This window comes from Podarcis melisellensis (genome assembly GCF_964234715.1).
Source record: "Podarcis melisellensis genome assembly, chromosome: 6".
In the NCBI taxonomy this organism is placed as follows: Eukaryota; Metazoa; Chordata; class Lepidosauria; order Squamata; family Lacertidae; genus Podarcis; species Podarcis melisellensis.
Genome location: NC_138538.1, coordinates 1840512 through 1859973, shown reverse-complemented (window position 1 = coordinate 1859973; position 19462 = coordinate 1840512). Strand labels below are relative to the sequence as shown.

General features: G+C 48.2%; 1 protein-coding gene across 1 annotated transcript in view; it reads left to right on the top strand.

Annotated features, from left to right (window-relative positions):
- The first annotated feature begins 701 nt into the window (after positions 1-701).
- TGM2 (transglutaminase 2) overlaps positions 702-19462 on the top strand; it is a 62872-nt gene continuing 44111 nt past the window's right edge. The window contains exons 1-2 of the mRNA XM_081916848.1: positions 702-861; positions 12225-12404. Of these exons, the coding sequence (XP_081772974.1) occupies positions 852-861; positions 12225-12404 (190 nt within the window). The 5' untranslated portion in view covers positions 702-851. The remainder of the gene's footprint in view (positions 862-12224; positions 12405-19462) is intronic.

Here is a 19462-nt window from a genome sequence, read left to right as displayed (position 1 = left end):
CTGCCAGAATCCTGATAGCCCAAAATGGAAAACACAGGAATTACCAACTTTGAAGGAGTGGCAGACGAAAATACTCAAATGTGCGGAATTAGCAAAACTGACCCACAGGATCCGTAATCGGGAGGAAACAAAGTATCAAAAAGAATGGAGTAAATTCATGGACTATATAAGTGAGGACTGCAGAAATTTGAAAACGTTAGCAGGACTGAAATAAATCGTATGACACAGTCTAGATATTACTAAGGATTAGAGATTGGAATAAGAAAACCTGCGGAAGGGAAGGAGGGAAGTCAATTGCTCTACGGAGCGTAAAGAAAGATGTAAAAAGCTATGAAATATTTGTGTACTTTGTTTGTGTTTGCGTATTTGAAATGAAAAGCTAATAAAAAGCATTTAAAGAGACCTACCCCTCCCTGTGAATGCCACAAAAGAGCCCCAGTTTTCAGGTGGGGGCAGCAGTGATGGCATCTTGTCCCCCAGGGAGAACATGTGGCTGATCAGACGGCCAGAGGGTCCCTTCCTCCAGCTGCGCCACAGTTGACTTGGTCCCCGAAAAGCACCCTCATTCATGCTCAAGTTCAACAAGTGCAGCCTTTAATTTTCCCTGGAAATGCGTTTGCTTTTCTCCCCCTCCTCCTTCCTCTGCCACAACTTTTGTTTGGCCACGGCCAGACATACACCCAGCCTGTGTGTGTGTGTGTGTGTGTGTGCTCGCTCTCCGGATGACTATATAAGTGGACAGACGCCAGGCAGGGGAGCTAAGCTAGGAGCTCCTTTTGAAGAAACAGGAGCAGGCAGAGACCGAAGGCAAGACCAAGGAAGGGCATTGCGGGGCTCCTGTGACGGGCAGCATGGCAGAAGGTAAAAAGAGAAAAGGGAAAGGAAACCCAGAAAGGAATAGAACAGCTCTGTAGGGACACTTCTCTCTGGCTTAAGGCAAAGATCCTGTCTTCTTCCCACTGTCTTTCTGCAAACGCTTTTGCCTAATTGTAACATGATCATTGCAAAAGGATACGGACAATATTTGTGTGCATACTAACTCCAGAACGGGCATGTTCCAAGTCGACTCACCGACTCTATTAATGGCAACCTTGTCAAAACAAACTGCACTACTTTTACTCCTTGAACCTAAAGGGTCCACTCAGTTGTTGAAAGATGTTCTGCTTGTTATTATTTATTTATTTTTAAAAAAGAAGAAATTCTCAATTGGGAAAAGCTGAGGCAAACAAGCTAAAGCAGTTGTGTTTGGCGTTTGTGAGTTTGTGGGCAGGCAGCAATTAATTTATCCGTATAATACTGAAATGATTTTTAATAATTTTTGCTTTTAAGTAAGGGAAAAAAATACCAAAAAAGGGAAACTTTGGAAGAAAAAGTTGGAATGTTTGAATAGGGTTTGCCGGCAGTTGTTAGACAATGAAATATATATATTTATTTCAGAGTGCTTCTTGCACATCCAGAATTTATAACAGTTACAGCCCAATGGAATATTTTTCGGCACAAACCCCACTGTAATTAAATCCCTGTCTTTAAGCTGAATATTTTCTGCAGCTATCCCCTGCATTGCCCAAGGAGACAAATCCGCTTGCTTGCTTTCTGCCCATGGTTTTCGCTTTCGGAAACTCATCTTCAGATTCAGAACGGACGTCCTGCAGGTCTACGCAAATAATTGCTTTAGCGCGAAAAATTGTAGAGAATTCCTTCTGCAGGTCTTGGCTTCCTTTCATCTTCCTCATCACTCCTCTCTGAAGTTTAATTCTCGATTCCTCCATGTCCTTGTTATTAAAAGGGAAAACCTTGCTGGGTCTCTCAGGAGAGGATGGGTGCATGAGATCCACAGCTTAAGAACAGGGGCTCTTGGCTTTGCTTTTTGCACAGTCCACTTTCATCTTCATCCGAGGTCTCCTAAGCAATGCTCATTCCGAATCAGCTTTGCAAAAGTACATTTTCCTAGCACTTAGCTCGGCTCTTCTTCAGGCAAATGAAAACGGCCCTTGCAAAACCTGAGCTGCCGGCTTATACGACGCAGCCTCTTGCAAGACCCCAGCTGCTTTGCAAACTTACTAAGCTGGTCTAAACCCTTGTAGGGGAGATTAGCAAGACCACCTCTCCTCTCCCACTGGAATGGGCACGAAGGCTATTTCTGAAGCCCTGGGTTCAAATCTCAGCTCAGCTGTGAAATTCACCGGTGTGGTCAGTCACCAAACCATCTCTTGCCTTCACATACCTCACACGGTTAAGTCCTCGTGAAAAGTGACAATTCTTGAGCTGGACTGTTCTGTTTTCTCCCTTGGGAGGCTTCCTCCCATCCTTCTACTTTATTACAAGGACAAAGAAGAAACCATTGACCTGGGAAGGGGTGCAGGGATTCTTCTGCTGAAATTCCAGAATTCCAGCAGGGGGGTTGGACTAGATGACCCCTGGGGTACCTTCCAGTGATTCTATGGGGGGATTGTCTGTATGCTTTTAGACCTCTTCTTTTCCAGTGATGCTTTACCAAGGAGTCCACTGGTCCTTGCAAGTTGGTGCAACCTCTTTCCTCAGTAATATTGACGCGGGTGTCGTGCATGTGGCATAATACTGTTCGCTTTCTTGCTGTGTGCCCTCAGTGTGCATGGATGGGCAGGGACAGAGAAATGGAAAGAGAGCCCTAGGGTTGTGGCACATGTGCAATTTGTGTCCTATACAAATTCAGAAGTTGGGCAAAGGCCTAAAATGGCTTAGGTCAGGCTATCTGAAAGACCGTATTCCCTCCTATGAACCTGCCCAGATAGATAGATAATTATTTTAATTCTATTAGAGTTAAGTTGCTTTCTAATGATTATCTTTGGTATTTATTTATTTTTAGCTTTTTTAAATTGACATGTGTCATTTTAATTTATGTAAGCTGCCAGTTTGGGAAAGGGGTGGGATAATAATAATAAGAGCAGCAGTAGCTGATCATTAAGGCATTTTGTTCCACTTTCGAAAGAGCTCCAAAATCTGGGCATGGGATCATTCAGATAGAAACATAGACCATAGGAAGATTCCTTATTCTGAGTCTGACCTTTGGTCCATCTGGCTACTGTACAGCACACTCTGGTGACTTCTAAGCTGGGTTATTGCAATTCACTTCACATTGGTCCAAAATGCAGCAATACGACTACCATCCAAGGTTCCATTTAGATCTCGCACAACCCCTGTTTTAAAAGAGCTGCGCCAGTTGCCATTTCATTTCTGGGCCCAATTCCAGGTGCTCACATTGGTGTTTAAAGCCCCAAATACCTGAAGGACCTTCCCTACAGACCCTCTTAAATGCTGTGATGGGCAGAGAGGGGCCCTCTTGGTAGTCCCTCCACTTTCAGAGGCCTGGGGGAGAGGGCCTTCTCTGTGGTGGCCTCCAAGCTGCAGAGCCCACTCCTCATGGAGGAGTGAATGGCACCTTCACTGTGCATCCTGCAGAGGTTGCTGATGACGCGTCTTCTTACTCTGGCTTTTTACACCTGAGGTGTGTGGTTTTAGGACCCACCTCAATTTGTTTGTTTGTTTGTTTATTATACCTCGCCCATCTAGCCGGGTCTCCCCAGCCACCCTGGGTGGCTTCCAACAAAATATTAAAATACAGTAATGAATCAACCATTAAAAGCTTCCCTAAACAGGGTTGCCTTCAGATGTCTTTAGATAGTTGTTTATTTCCTTGACATCGGGGGGGGGGGGGGCGTTCCACAGGTCGGGTGCCACCACCGAGAAGGCCCTCTGCCTGGTTCCTTGTAACCTGGCTTCTCGCAGTGAGGAAACCGCCAGAAGGCCTTTAGTGCTGGACCTCAGTGTCCAGGCAGAACGATGGGGGTGGAGATGCTCCTTCAGGTTTACTGGGTCGAGGCCGTTTTATAGCTGCAAGTTGTTTTAAATTGTTTTTAATGCAGTAGCCCACTCTTGGACTTTGGGGTGAAGGGCGGGAAATGAAAAAATCAAAGCTCAATATTATCTACCCTGACTGGTAAGGGGATTCTGGCAGGAGTTTCTCGCAGCCCTATTTGGAGACGCTGTCCCTGACCCAGGGACCTTTTGCATGCAAAGTCCATGAGCTGAGCCCTTCCCTAAATGAGGATTGTTTTAGAAGCATCCGTGCTCTCAGAAGAGCTGTTTCCACGACCCCTTCCTCTCCTCTTTCCCTGCGTGTAATAGCTGTGTGTAGATTTACAACTGCCAGTCGCTGCACATTCACTAGACCCCAAAGAGCGCTGACTGAGCGTGGGCTGCCCAATTGCACAAGGACAACAGCCGATGTCAACTTCTCTGCTGCTGGCGGATCCAGGTTGGCGCCTTTCCAAACTGTCAGCACAGAGGAAATAGTGAAAAACATACCACCGGTTGCCTCATTTTGCTGGATGCTCATGTGAGAGTCTGTGTTAGAAGTTCAAGAGAGCGTGGCTGACTTGCAAGGAAGGAAACAGGGACTAAAGAGGCCCACAACCAGGAGGACGATACTCAATAGCAGCTTTAATAATAATAAACATAATAATAATCAAAATAAACATAACATGAGCCCTGCTGGATGAAGCCAATGGCCCGTCTAGTCCAGCATCCTATTCTCCCAGTGGCCAACCAGCTTCCGTCAATGTGCTGCCCTGTACTTCCATAGCTAATCTTTGGAACCCCCTTTCTGCAGGAGGCAGGAATGGCCACCAACTGGGGTAGCTTAAAAAGAGGGTGAGACAAATTCATGGAGGAGGAGAGAGCTATCGAATCTATAACCCACAATGGCTGTGATCTGCCTTCAGGGCTGGAGGCCGTGATGTTACTGAGTACCAGTTTCTGGAAGCCACAAAGGGTAGGAAGGTAATAATTTATTATTTGTGCCCCACACATCTGGCTGGGCCTCCCCAGCCACTCTGGGCGGCTTCCAACAGAACACTAAAACACAATAAGCTATTAAACATTAAAAGCTTCCCTAAAGAGGGCTGCCTTCAGATGTCTTCTAAAAGTCTGGTAGTTGTTCTTCTCTTTGACATCTGGTGGGAGGGCGTTCCACAGGCCGGGTGCCACCACTGAGAAGGCCCTCTGCCTGGTTCCCTGTAACCGCACTTCTCGCAGGGAGGGAACTGCCAGAAGGCCCTTGGCGCTGGATCTCAGTGTCCAGGCACAACGATGGGGGTGGAGACGCTCCTTCAGGTATTCTGGGCCGAGGCCGTTTAGGGCTTTCAAGGTCAGCACCAATACTTTGAATTGTGCTCGGAAACGTACTGGGAGCCAATGTAGGTCTTTCAAGACTGGTCATAGAGCTGTAGAGATGGATGGTACCCCAAGGTCATTCATGTCCAACCCTGGGCAACACCGGAATCACAGCTAAAGAATCGCTCTGTTCGAAAACCTCTACCCCCTTCCAAGTTAAGTTTGTCCTCCTGCTTAATGGCTCTTACAATCAGAAGGGTCTTTCCAATGTTTAGTCTAAAATCTCCTTCTTGCCATTTGAATGCTTTGGTTCGGATTCTCCCTTGTAGAGCCAGTGGCCTAGCACATACACACACATACCGGTGCCCGGGGCAGAGCCTTTTTTTAGGACTCCAGCCGAAGTTGTTGGACTTTTTTGAGGGACAAACAGTGGCTCCACCACCCTGCAGCTTACCTGCAGCCCCCCCTGATACCCAACAGCCCTCCGGGGTACTCAGTGTGCACCACCACCCCTCCCTTCCTCCACTACTGTGTAGAGCAGCAAACTTGCTCCATTTTTTCATATAAGAGACCTTGACGTACTTCAAGATATTTTTAGATAATATCTAAGCTTTGTAGGGACATGGGTGGCACTGTGGGTTAAACCACAGAGCCTAGGGCTTGCTGATCAGAAGGTCGGCGGTGGGTGAGCTCCCGTTGTTCGGTCCCTGCTCCTGCCAACCTAGCAGTTCAAAAGCACGTCAAAGTGCAAGTAGATAAATAGGTACTGCTCCGGCGGGAAGGTAAACGGCATTTCCGTGCACTGCTCTGTTTGTCAGAAGTGGCTTAGTCATGCTGGCCACATGACCCGGAAGCTGTACGCCGGCTCCCTCGGCCAGGAAAGTGAGATGAGCGCCACAACCCCAGAGTCGGTCATGACAGGACCTAATGGTCAGGGGTCCCTTTACCTTTACCTTTAAGCTTTGTAGGTCACTTAGAGACTTTTGAAGTAGCAAGCAACTAATAAATTGAAGAAGTAATAAATAATAATGTTTTGGATGACAAGTTGCTCAAGAGACAGACAAGAAGGGGGGTCACTTGTGTGTATCTTCACCTTGTGTTGTGGCCCATAAACAGCTGGCTTGCTTTCTTCCCCTTTGAGTTGAGGATTAGGGTACCCTCTCCGAAAGGACCCACCTTACTGCTGTAATTTGAAGTTGTTTCAAACTGTTTTTCATATTGTGTTCTAATTTTTTGCAACCCGCCGAGTGTGACTTGAATCCATCCAATCATGGCACCTCTTCCTTGTTAACCTTGCTGGTGGTGACATGCGATGACTTTGCCTCTCCTTCCTAGAATGGGCTGTTCTGCCCTGACTAATGGAGAGCATTGTGTCCTGTGAGTTTTCTTCAAGGTCAAGGGAAGAGGAAAGGTGGAAATGGAGAGGCAGACACTGTTCCCAAAACAAGTAATTTGGGGAAATACTTCTCCCTTCCAGCCAGGACTGGTTCCTTCTTCCATGCACATCATCGCCAGATGGAAAGTGCGCTGGTGCCATCACAGGTTAAGCACCAGAGACGGGGCTTTCACACTGAACACGGATGAGCTTTTGCTGATTTCCTGTTCATTCCAGTGGAAAGTCCTGCAAGGATTATGCCTGTAAGGTGGAAAAATGAGTGCATTATAGAATAGCTACATTAGAGGTACCTGGCAAGTGATTGTAAAGTTCAGAAAGTTTTGAGAACATTCCCTTGTATCCTTTCCCGTGGTTTCACCATGATCCCACAACCTGGGCACCTCCTGTTTTGACCAAAAGGAAAAGACTGTCCTCAGCTACAAAGCATTTAATTAGCATGCATTTAGACTGGCAGGCGATTTCAGGACACGGATAAGAAAACACTTTTTCTTGCAACACACCTTTGACTCAATGCAATGCATTCACAGTACTAGCGTTGCTTTTTTAAAAGTTTTTTTTTAGTCGTCTATTGATAAACAAAATAAATCAAACATAAAGAGTTTTAAGAAATCCTGTTACAGCTGGCTGAAAGCAGCCTAAAATTGGACAGTATAATTGAACTCGTTCCAAAACGTTACCAAAAATACCCGTCGCTCCATAAACCTGCTAGGCTGGTTTATATGTATTCTTTTGTAGTAAGTTAGCTTGATCCTAGGGACTAGGGACTAGATTTTCTCAACCCACTTAGATATTGTAGGAGATAGGAGTTTTAGCTATCCTAAGTACTGGTGTTGCCTCTAAAGCCTGAAAGAGTTTGGGGACGGGGGTCCCTCTGTTCTAGGAGCATCTAAATAAATAATTTTTTATTTATACCCCGCCCTTCCCAGTTTAAAAACCAGGCTCAGGGCAGCTAACAGCAAATATAAAACATTGATGAAAATGCAACTTAAAAACAGCATAAAATACAACATAAATGCAGTATCAGTGCCAATAAATTTCAAAAATTCAGGGTCATTTTTTTTGGGGGGGGGGGAAACACAGTCAGTAAACATCAAATGATCACCAGGGCTAACTGGCCAAGTTGGTCCTACTAGGGCCAGCGAGGAGACCAGGGAAGAGTTTAAATGTGGGGTCCCAGAAAGGGTTTCTTCATAAAAAAGGGAAGGGGAAAGGGAATAGAGGATCGGGCTAATTCAAATTGAAGGCCAGGCGGAATAGCTCTGTCTTACAGGCCCTGCAGAAGGAGATCAAGTCCTGCAGGGAGATCAAGTCCACCAGGTTGGAGCCACCACTGAGAAGGCCCTGGCCCTGGTGGAGGATAGTCTGGCTTCCTTAGGGCCTGGGACCTTTAAGCTATTATTATTCATGGACCTTAGGGTCCTCTGCGGGACAAACCAGGAGAGGCGGTCTGCTGCCAATGCCCATTTTCCATTTGTGTTCCCAGCCTGAAGTGACATAGGTGGCATTTGGGAAGGGGCTCTTGATCAGTTCTGGCCCCCTGGCATTTGAGATGGCAAGAAGGGCAGAAACTGGGCCTCACATTTGTTCACAGAACTAATGAATGGAAACCAAACCTTATCAGACAAATCCTATTTGGGTACCAGGCAAATAGCTGCTTACTTGTTCAGGCTGCAGCTCTTTTAGATTTGCTGGCTTATCTTTTCACGGTGGTTCTGCGTATTTGCATTTTTGTTGGCGTCTGAGCTGGGAAGCTGGAATCAATTCTGGACAAGAGCAGTATCTAAAGAAGAGATCTGCACTGGTTGAAAAATTGCTGCTGGGCCAAGTTCAAGATGTTGCTGTTAGTCTATAAAGCCCTTAACAACTTGGATTACCTATGAGATCCCCCACATGCATCCATGAGACCACTTCAATTGGTGGTTCCACATTTATAAGAATTTGATCTTTCAGTGCAGTAGCACCAAGACTTTGGAACTCCTTGCCTCTTGATATCAAGCAGGCACCTTCAGTGTATTCCTTTTGGCGCTTGCTAAGAACATTCTCAGGGACGCGGGTGGCGCTGTGGGTTAAACCACAGAGCCTAGGACTTGCCGATCAGAAGGTCAGCGGTTTGAATCCCCGAGACGAGGTGAGCTCCTGTTGCTCGGTCCCTGCTCCTGCCAACCTAGCAGTTCGAAAGCACGTCAAAGTGCAAGTAGATAAATAGGTATCACTCCGGTGGGAAGGTAAACGGCGTTTCCATGCGCTGCTCTGGTTCTCCAGAAGCGGCTTAGTCATGCTGGCCACATGACCCGGAAGCTGTAGGCCGGCTCCCTCGGCCAATAAAGCGAGATGAGCGCCGCAACCCCAGAGTCGTCCATGACTGGAACTAATGGTCAGGCGTCCCTTTACCTTTACCTTTAAGAACATTCTTGTTTAGACAAGCCTGCTTAGAAAGTTGGTGTGAATTTTGACCTCTTTTAGTATTTTAGCTTTTTATGTTCTAAAATATAGTTACATTTATTTTATTTTATTTTATTGTTGTACCTTTTCGTAAACCACTTCGATGGCTTTTTAAAAATACAGTCAAGCAGTGTATAATTTTTATGAAATAACTAAATAAATAATAACATTCACTGCCCCAAGGTTTGGTGAAAGCTTTCGGCTTTAAATGAAGTTGTGGCAAATTCATGGAGGAGGGTGGATGCGAGGGAAGGATCTGTCAAGAGCTGTCAGTCAAGGTGGCTTTCTGGGACAGACTAAGGGCTGATCCAGACTCCCTTCTGCAACCTGCTTTCCAAACACAGGCCAGTGCTTTAAAGTTCCATGTCCAAACAGGGGGATTTTTTTGGTCATGATTTACCACTGAATTGGAGCAAACAGCAATCTGAATTGGAGCAAACAGAAACTCGATTGCAGTTTGCCCCAGTTCAGCAGTAAAATGTGGGAAACTGCTGGGACCAAAAAAAATCCACTCAGAAAGCTTTAAACCCCCAGACCTGAACAGTGGTACCTCTAGATGTGAACGGGATCCATTCCGGAGCCCTGTTCGCATCCTGAAGCGAAACCCGGAAGTAATGCGTTTCGTTACTTCCGAGTCGCCACGTAACTTTAACCTGAGGTATGACTGTATCTAGAAACAGGGCACACAAGGAGGTCTGGATGAGGCCAAAGTTGGAAGCCACATCCTGGGGAACAAGGGCAAGAATGGCTATTTCCTATTATTATTATTAAATTTTATTTATACCCCGCCCTCCCCAGCCAAGACCAGGCTCAGGGCGGCTAACACCGGTATAAAAACAGTTGATTGAAATACAACTTAAAAACAAGATTAAAACACAACATTAAAATGCAGCCTCGTTTCAGTAGGAACTCAAATCAAAAACTTTTGGGGGGATGAAAATGTCAAGTCTTCACCAAGGCCAGACTGTCCTCTGTGCTCAGAGACATCTGATTGGCCTGTGTGTGAAACAGCACATGAGTCTATGTGGACCTTTGGTCTCATCCAAAGATGCTCTTTTTAATTTTTTACTTAAGCTCTTATTATTTTAATACTAATGATGATGCAGAATTGGGAATACAACATTGCAAAACACCCCAGCTGCCAGACAACTGTGCGTCTAGGGGAGATTGAAACTCCTGGAAAAATACGATCCAGCAAGCGAGAGCCGTTAAACTTCGCTTTGTTCATTTCCCCGAAGGAAGGTGAAGAGGGGATGGGGGTCTGTTTCATGTTGGAAAGGAAGCAACAATAGCAAGGGGGTGATTAACACTCGGAACCAGCTGCCAGCAAGAGAGGGAGGGCTCTTTCCAAAGAGGCCCCCATCCTCCTACTGTTGCTGCTCACAGGCTTGAACTTAGAATCAGAGGAACATCCCTGGCCAGAAATATAAGTTATTTCCACCGCTGCGTGGAAAGTACCTAAGGATTAGGCCACACAAACACACACACCCCTCCCTGCAGTTTCTCCACTGAAAGTTCCTCCAAAGGCTGCTTTTGGGGTTTTTTAATAAAGGAAAGGTGGGAGAGATACAGACATGGTCAAGTGGTTTGGTTTAAACCTCATCCACACCTCTACCTGACCTGTATTTTGATAACAACATGGGAAGAGCCTGTTGGATCAGATTCCTGCATTTCAGGGGGTGGGTTGGATGACCCTCAGGGTCCCTTCCAACCACAATTCTATGATTTTATGATATTTCAATCTTGCCTCAAGGAGTTCCAGAGATGCTGATTCCACCACCTACCTCAGCAGCCCAGCCCTGTTCCCTAAGCTGGTTTGATTCTAATGCGTTGTTGTTTAGTCGTGTCCGCCTCTTTGTGACCCCCTGAACCAGAGCACGCCAGGCCCTCCTGCCTTCCACTGCCTCCCGCAGTTTGGTCAAACTCATGTTCGTAGCTTCGAGAACACTGTCCCACCATCTCGTCCTCTGTTGTCCCCTTCTCCTTGTGCCCTCCATCTTTCCCAACATCAGGGTCTTTTCCAGGGAGTCTTCTCTTCTCATGAGGTGGCCAAAGTCTTGGAGCCTCAGCTTCAGGATCTGTTCTTCCAGTGAGCACTCAGGGCTGATTTCCTTCAGAATGGAGAGGTTTGATTTTCTTGCAATCCATGGGACTCTCAAGAGTCTCTTCCAGCACCAGAATTCAAAAGCATCCATTCTTTGGCTATCAGCTTTCTTTATGGTCCAGCTCTCACTTCCATACATCACTTCTGGGAAAACCAGAGCTTTAACTATACTTGTTGGCAAGGTGATGTCTTTTCTCCCAAGAAGCTTCTAATGCACAACCCTACAATTTAGAGCCCGCTTCTGTATTCACCGGAACTGTTAAGAAGAGGCTGCTGGATGAGACCAATGGCCCATCTCATCCAGCCTCCTTTTCTCACAGTGACCAACCAGATGTGTCTTCTGGGAAACCTGGAAGCAGGATCCGAGCACCAGAGCAACTCTCCCCTCCTGAGATTCAGAAGCATCACTGCCTCTGACTGGAGACTGCGCAGAACCAATAATAATAATAATAATAATAATAATAATAATAATAATAATAATAATAATAAAAAATTTTATTTATACCCCGCCCTCCCCGGCCAGAGCCAGCTCAGGGCGGCTAACACCAATAAAATCACGGTAAAAACACAATGGGGGGGGGGGGAGACACAAATTTAAAATACAGGTTAAAATTCAGTCTCATTTTAAAAGTAGCCCATAGATCAAGAAGACCATAAGGGGAGGGAAACATAAGGGTCAGACCGAGTCCAAGCCAAAGGCCAGGCGGAACAGCGCCATCTTGCAGGCCCTGCGGAAAGATGTCAAGTCCCACAGGGCCCTGGTCTCTTGTGACAGAGCGTTCCACCAAGTCGGGGCCAGTGCTGAAAAGGCCCCGGCCCTAGTTGAGACCAATCGAACCACCTTGCGACTTGGGACCTCCAAGGTGTTGTCATTTGTGGACCTTAAGGTCCTCTGTGGGGCATACCGGGAGAAGTGGTCCCGTAGGTACGAGGGTCCTAGGCTGCGTAGGGCTTTAAAGGTCAAAACCAGCACCATTGTGGCTTATAGCCCTCTCCTCTTCCCTGAATTTGTCCAGTCCTCTTCCAAAGCTATCGAAGTTGGCGGCCACCCCGGCCTGCTGTGGCAGTGAGTTTCGCAGCTCCACTATGCGCCGCCTGAAGAAGCACTTTCCTTCTTCTTTGTCCTTGCAGATCTCCAGCTAGAAACATGGGACCTGGAATGCGAGCGCAACAATCGGGAGCACCGGACCTCCGAAAATGGCAACGAGCGGCTGATCGTGCGCAGGGGGCAGCCGTTCACCATCACACTGCACTTTTCCGGGAGGGAGTACCAGGAAGGCGTGGACCAGCTCACGTTCCACGTTGAGACAGGTGAGTCCTCCTTGATGCTGCTAACACATCCTCCTCCATCGTGCTGACTTCTGGACTTGGCTGGACCACAACTCCCTGGGAGTCTGGGCTGATGCAAGTTCGAGTCCTGCAGTGTCTGGAGGGCACTGCTCAAAATCAATGGCAAGCAAGTAGACAGGTAGTGTTGCATAGTGGTTAGGGTGCTGGACTGGGACCTGGGAGAGGCCAGGGTTCAAATCTCTCCCCTCAGCCATGAAGCTCTTCCTGGGTTACCTGGGCCCAGTCGCTGCCTCTCAGCCTAGCCCACCTCCCATTAAATTAATAAAATAAATAAACCTGGTTGGACTTTAGAGACCCAGTGGTGGTACTGTAGTTAAAGAGTTGGTCTGGGACCAGGGTTCAAATCCCCTCTCTCTCAGCTTGACCTACCTCATAGGGTTGTTGTGGGGATTAAATGAGGGTGGGGGAGCCATGTTTTCCGCTTTGAGCCCCATGGGGGAAATGATGGAGTATAAATGCAATAAATAAATATGGATTAAGGCAGCGCTGCTCTTAAGGTTCAGCCCGCTAAACTGTGCATAGGACTGAGCTGGACATTTTACAGGAATGTGAGAATCTGTTCTCGACATGTGGACGCCACAGGTCTGGATCTTGACCTCACCACACGCATCCTGGTCCTCAGCCCTCTCTGGTGTAAGCAAGCACTGCATTGCTGACTCATGCCTGGGAACTGGGTCTGAATGTTTTCCCCAGTCTCAAGGCTGCTTTTTAATGTGACTCTGGCGAAATGTCACCGGGGCGAAGTAGCTTTGAATGCTGCGGCCAAATGGGTGGAAGGGCTTGATGTAAACTGAAAAAACAGCCTCAAACTCATAATAATAAAGCTTGCAGTGGTGTCCAAACTTTTTTCAAAGAGGGCCAGATTTGATGAAGTGAAGGGCCGTGAGGGCCAGGCAGAGGGCCAACCAAACTTGTTCAGCTTTTTTTAGAATTGAAATTATTGAGGGTTTTTTTATGATTGAACCTACCAGGTTAAACCTATTTTAGCCCTTTAAAAACCTCAGTTTTTAGCCCTTTTAAAACCTCATTTTAAAAACCTACAGTCAAGAAGACTTCACTGCTTTCTAAGGCAGTTGAGTTATCATCTGCCTCTGCTCAGAGTGGCAACCAGTCAGATGGGAGGGGTACAAATAAAATTACTATTATGATTGTTACTAAGTAATTGTGCAATGCCACTTTTGCTCCATTCCAATCCTGCCAACCCTTTTTCATACTTTAATCAAAAGCCAGCCAACAACTTGGTTCCTCCTTTTTCCCTTTCTTCCTGATTATTTTTGCCAAATTTCCCTTATTGTTCTTCTGTGGACAATGCAGCCAGGAAAGGAAAACATGGGTGACCTCAGGCTCCGTCCCTGGCCAGGGTCCTCTCTCTCGCTTTGTTGTTGGGCTCAGGAAACACTGGCGGAAAAAAGGGAGTCATCCTCCTGGAATTTTGCAGCAGCAGCAGCAGCCGGGCCCTGGAAACCCATTTCGTTTTGGCCGGTGACCTCAGAGGTGTTGCAAAAGCAAACAAGGGGGGACTTTTGTGGGGGAAGCAGAAATGGAAAGAAATTCTCCGGTTTGTGCAGTGAGAATGGGGGGAAGCTGTGCAGGGAGCAGCTGGAGAAAGAGGCACCTTTAAGATGATGGTCTGGACTTGTACTGGTTGGGAAGCTGGGATTTGAAGGAGCTGAGTATGTTTAGCCTGGAAAAGAGGAGACTGAGAGATGACACGAGAACCATCTTCAAACATCTGATGGGCTGCCATTTTCTCCTGCTCTGGAGGGGAGGACATGAATCAATTATCCAGGTTTGTTGTTGTTTAGTAGTTTAGTCGCGTCTAACTCTTCGTGACCCCCTGGACCAGAGCACGCCAGGCCCTCCTGTCTTCCACTGCCTCCCGCAGTTTGGTCAAACATGTTCGTAGCTTCGAGAACACTGTCCCACCATCTCATCCTCTGTCGTCCCCTTCTCCTTGTGCCCTCCATCTTTCCCAATATCGGGGTCTTTTCCAGGGAGTCTTCTCTTCTCATGAGAGGGCCAAAGTCTTGGAGCCTCAGCTTCAGGATCTGTCCTTCCAGTGAGCACTCAGGGCTGATTTCCTTCCGAATGGATCGGTTTGATCTTCTTGCAGTCCACGGGACTCTCAAGAGTCTCCTCCAGCACCAGAATTCAAAAGCATCCATTCTTCGGCGATCAGCCTTCTTTATGGTCCAGCTCTCACTTCCATACATCACTTCTGGGAAGACCATACCTGGGACCAATTATCTGACCAAATATTAGGAAGAACTTTCTAGTGGTGTGAGCCATTTGACAGTGGAACAGACTCCCTTGGAAAGTGGTGGACTCTCCATCCTTGGAGGTTTTTAAGCAGAGGTTGGGTGGCCATACGCCAGGGATTCATTGGCTGAGATTCCTGCATTGCAGGCTGGTTGGGCTAGATGACCCTGGAGGACCTTTCCAGCTCCCTAGTTCTGTGATTCTAAGAGCCAGTATTTCTCTAACTTCATACCTTCCAGCTGTGCCTGTTCTTTTCCCGTGTGAGGGCTCTGTTACTGTTTCCTGGAGTTTGTCGAAGCAGAAGAGCCCTGCCAAATAATTAGCACGTGCAATCCAGCCCTCAGCATTCCTCTCTGAACATAATGCTTTTAGACGGGGAGATGGCAATCTGACAGTGCAAAGACATCTTGTCCTGGGAGTTAATAACATAGAAAGATCCTGCTGGATCAGAGCAATAACACGTCTAGTCCAGCATCCTTTCTCACAGCGGCTGACCAGATGAGCAGTGGGAAACTTGCAAGCAGGATTTGAGCACAAGAACAACACTCTCCTCTCCTGAGGTTTCCAGCATAGCTAGTAGCCATCAATAGCCCTCTCCTTCGGGGATTTAGCCAGTTCTCTTTTAAGGCCATCTAAACTGGTGGCCATTCCAACCTCCTGTGGCGTGGAGTTCCATAGTTTAACTATGAACTGTGTGAATAATGACTTTTTAAAATCTGCCCTGAATCTTCCAATGTTCAGCTTCATTGTATGTCCTTGGGTTTTAGTGTTAGGAGAGAGGGGAAGGCCTCTCCTCCTCCGCCTCTTCCTCCTCTTGCATCAAAACATACCAGATCCCGACAGAGCCGTGGGGTTCATGAAATACCCTGAAATAATGTCCAAGAACAAAACAAATAGAAAAGCTGGACGCATGTCGTCCTCACCCTTGCAGCAACTCTGCAGCAAAAGAGAATTTGCTTTGGGGATTAACAGTTTAGGTGATTCCTTGCAGGGATTAATTGATACAGGGGTCCTTCCAGGCAGATGTTGAATGTGCAACTGATGCTCCTCATAAACACAAGCACCTTTGCAGCATCTCCATGAAATCATGAGCATCAAATGGCAACCAGTATACCTCCCCACCCCAATGGATTAGGTAAAGGTAAAGGGACCCCTGACCAGTCATGGCCAACTCTGGGGTTGCGGTGCTCATCTCGCTCTATGGGCCGAGGGAGCCAGCGTACAGATTCTGGGTCATGTGGCCAGCATGATTAAGACGCTTCTGGCAAACCAGAGCAGCGCACGGAAATGCTGTTTACCTTCCCGCCGGAGCGGTACCTATTTATCTACTTGCACTTTGACGTGCTTTCGAACTGCTAGGTTGGCAGGAGCAGGGATCGAGCAACGGGAGCTCACACCGTCGAGGGGATTCAAACCGCCGACCTTCTGATTGGCAAGTCCTAGGCTCTGTGGTTTAACCCACAGCGCCACCCGTGTCCCTTCTCCCCCAATGGATTACCTGCTTGCAGATTAAGTGATTCCTGCATTGCTGGGGTTGGTTTAGATGGCTCTTGGGTGTCCCTCCAAACGCTACAATTCTATGATTTTATAAATGCTCCTAATAAATGCCTCTGGCTCCATTTGTTCTCCCAGGGCAAAGACTCCACATGCCCTTTTGAGGCTGGGAGGGGAAAAGGAGGGGAGGGGCTGGAGGCTCCCCGAGGTCTCCGACCCCATTTTATCTCGCAGCCTCAGGCAGCTGGTGGTGAGTTGAAGAGCTCAAGGGCAGGAAACAAAAGGAGGAAGCTTTCCCCTGGCTTGGCCTTTCCCACAGTTCTCTGTGTGGCTTGCAAGGTAGGAGGACTCCCACTTCGTCCTTCCCTTTTCCAGAAAAAACAAAGAAAGCAAAGCGCCCAGAGCGGAGCTCGGGTCTCAGCTTCTTCAGCCCCAGCTCCAGGGCTTAATTCACACACAGCGCCAAGAGGTCACTGCCTGGTTTTGCTTAAGAGGTTAAGAACATCCAACAAGCCCTGCAGGATCCGGCCAAAGGACCATAATAAAGAAATAATAAATAAAATTTTATTTAAATACCGCCCTCCTCAGCCAAAGCCGGGCTCAGAGCGGCTAACAACAGTAAAGCAACACAGCATTCTAAAATCAATTCATTTTAAAAGCAATTCAAAATCAAATTCATGGGAACCATTGGGCTAGAGTTCTATGAGGATTGCCAGGCAAAACAACAGCTCTGTCTTGCAGGCCCTGAGGAAAGATGTCACACAGGGCCTTGGTCTCTTGTGACAGAGCCTTCCACCTGGTTGGGGCCACAACCGAAAAAGCCTTGGCTCTGGTTGAGGCCAGCCTAACCACCTTGTGACTTGGGACCTCCGAAATGTTGTCATTTGTGGACCTTAAGGTCTTCCGCGGAGCATACCAGGAGAGGTGGTCCTGTAGGTACGAGGGTCCTAGGCCGCATAGGGCCTTTAAAGGTCAAAACCAGCACCTTAAACCTGACCCTGTACTCCACCGGGAGCCAGTGCAGCTGGTATAGCACCGGGTGAATGTGATCCTGCGGCAAGGACCCCATAAGGAGTTTCGCCACGGCATTCTGCACCCGCTGGAGTTTCTGGGTCTGTCTCAAGGGCATCTTCCATATGAGAGCCCTTAAGATCATTGAAGATGGCTATCATATCTCCAGGCTAAACATACCCAATTCCCTCAACCGTTCCCCATAAGGCTTGGTTTCCAGATGCTTGATCATCTTGGTCACCCTCCTCTGCACATCTTCAAGCTTGTCAACCTCCTCCTCAAATTGTGGCGCCCAGAACTGGACACTGTATTCCAGGTGTGATCTGACCCAGGCAGAATACGGTGGTCCTATTATTGAATCTCATTTCTTGCAATTGGAATCCCTTGGATTGGGTCCTGCCCTCCAGAGCAGGAGAAAACCAGCTTGCTCCATCTTCCATGGGACAGTCCTTCAGATATTTGAAGATGGCTCTCCTCTCACCTGACAGCCTTCTGCCCTGAAAGACGAGGGCACCAGAGAAGACCCGACCCCAGGATAAGGGACTTTTGTGAGAAAGATGAGGCTCCAACCCACGCCCTGATGTTTCGACCCACCCTTCCCAGAGCAAAGTGTACCAGTCTGGATTTATCCACCCAGGTGGTGAAAGGCCCTTTGTCTCTCTCCCGCAGGGCAGACCTCAGGTTCCAGGAAGTCTAGGCAGTGAGAGGCTGACATGAGGGCCTCCTCCACCTCACTGTGCAAAGAGAAGGTCTTGTTGATGAGCCACCGAGGGTGGGATGGTCCGGCCTGTTGTGAGGCCGCAGGGTTGCGCATAAACAGATCCTGTGGATGTTTCCGATGGAGAAGGGCCTTGCGTTCCCCCACCCTGTAATTCTTTGCATTTGTCCGAGGGAGGAAGAACACAGTGAGCTTGTTTGAGAAGAAGGCGGAGGAGAAACAGCTACTCCTGTTCCCCGGGGGGCTGAGTAATGGCTCCGGCGACTCAAGGAAGCTGTAGCCTAGCCTTGTTCTCACGCTTGAGTGTCCCAGCAGGATCACACACACACACACACACACACACACCACTGCCCTGCTCCAAGGAGGGAGGGCAAGCAGGCTGCGCACACCAATGTGAGCTCATGTGTATTTTCGTACACAGACTCCAACTCCGTCCACAACTAGGGTGGGGGTGAGGAGCAGTGCAGGAGACCAGGACTTCGCTGGAGTCTTTTCGGCAGAGGCTGGACATCCATCTGTTGGGGATTCTTGAACTGGGAGTCCTGCAATGCAAGGGGCTTGGACTTGATGACCCTCAGGGTCCCTCCCAACCCCCTTGCCGTTCTATGATCCACTGACCTCATAAGGTGGTGGACTCTCCTTCCTGAGAGGTGTTTAAGCAGAGGTTGGGTGGCCGGCTGTCAGGGATTCCCTGGCTGCCATTCCTGCTTTGTGGTGGGTGGGTCTAGAGGACCTTCGGGTGCCCCTTCCAATTCTGCCATTCTATGATCTTTCATATGAAGCTACAATATCCCTCAGCTCTCAGGATGCCCGGAGCTAGAGGGGACATTTGAACCAGGGGGCAGCTGTCCAAAGTCCGTTTGGGGAGCCCGGCAGTCAATTTAATCTGGCCCCATAGTAGTATATGTCCTGGGGGTAAAATCCTAAATAAACAACTTTGGGGTCAAATCCTTTAAAAAGCCCAACAACTTAGGGGTAAAATTCTTTAAAAAGCTCAACAACTTCAGCAGCTTTGGTCGGCCCTCATGCATGTTCACATCATCACATCTGGCCCTCTTTGACCCAAATCTGGCCCTCTGGCCCAACCTTCGCCAACCTGGTGCCCTCAAGATCTTTTGGACAAGGGCTCATGCTGGCTGGAGCTGATGGGAGCTGTAGCACCTGAGTGGCAGCTGAGCAAAGGGGTGTCAGGAGGTAGGAACAGAAGACCTGGGACCCATCAGGAAATGCCAGGGCCACCCCTACAAGTGCCTCTGCTCCAAGGCCCTTCTGTGGCACAAACTGCCCAAAATTCCTGCATTGCAGGGGGTCGGACTAGATGTCCCTTGAGGGTCCCTCCCTTCAACCCTGCAGTTCTCAGATTCTGAGTTTAGCAGACAGTCAGGAGCGGAAGTCTGTGACCAGCCCTGGCACTCTGTGAAAGCTGTGAATCATCGTGGGCAGACGGGCGGGGAGGGCGGGCGTGAAGCATGAGTCTGCAGTTCACCAATTGCCGAACCCTCCGTCTCGGGTGGAGCCTCGGAAGAGGGCAGGGCCT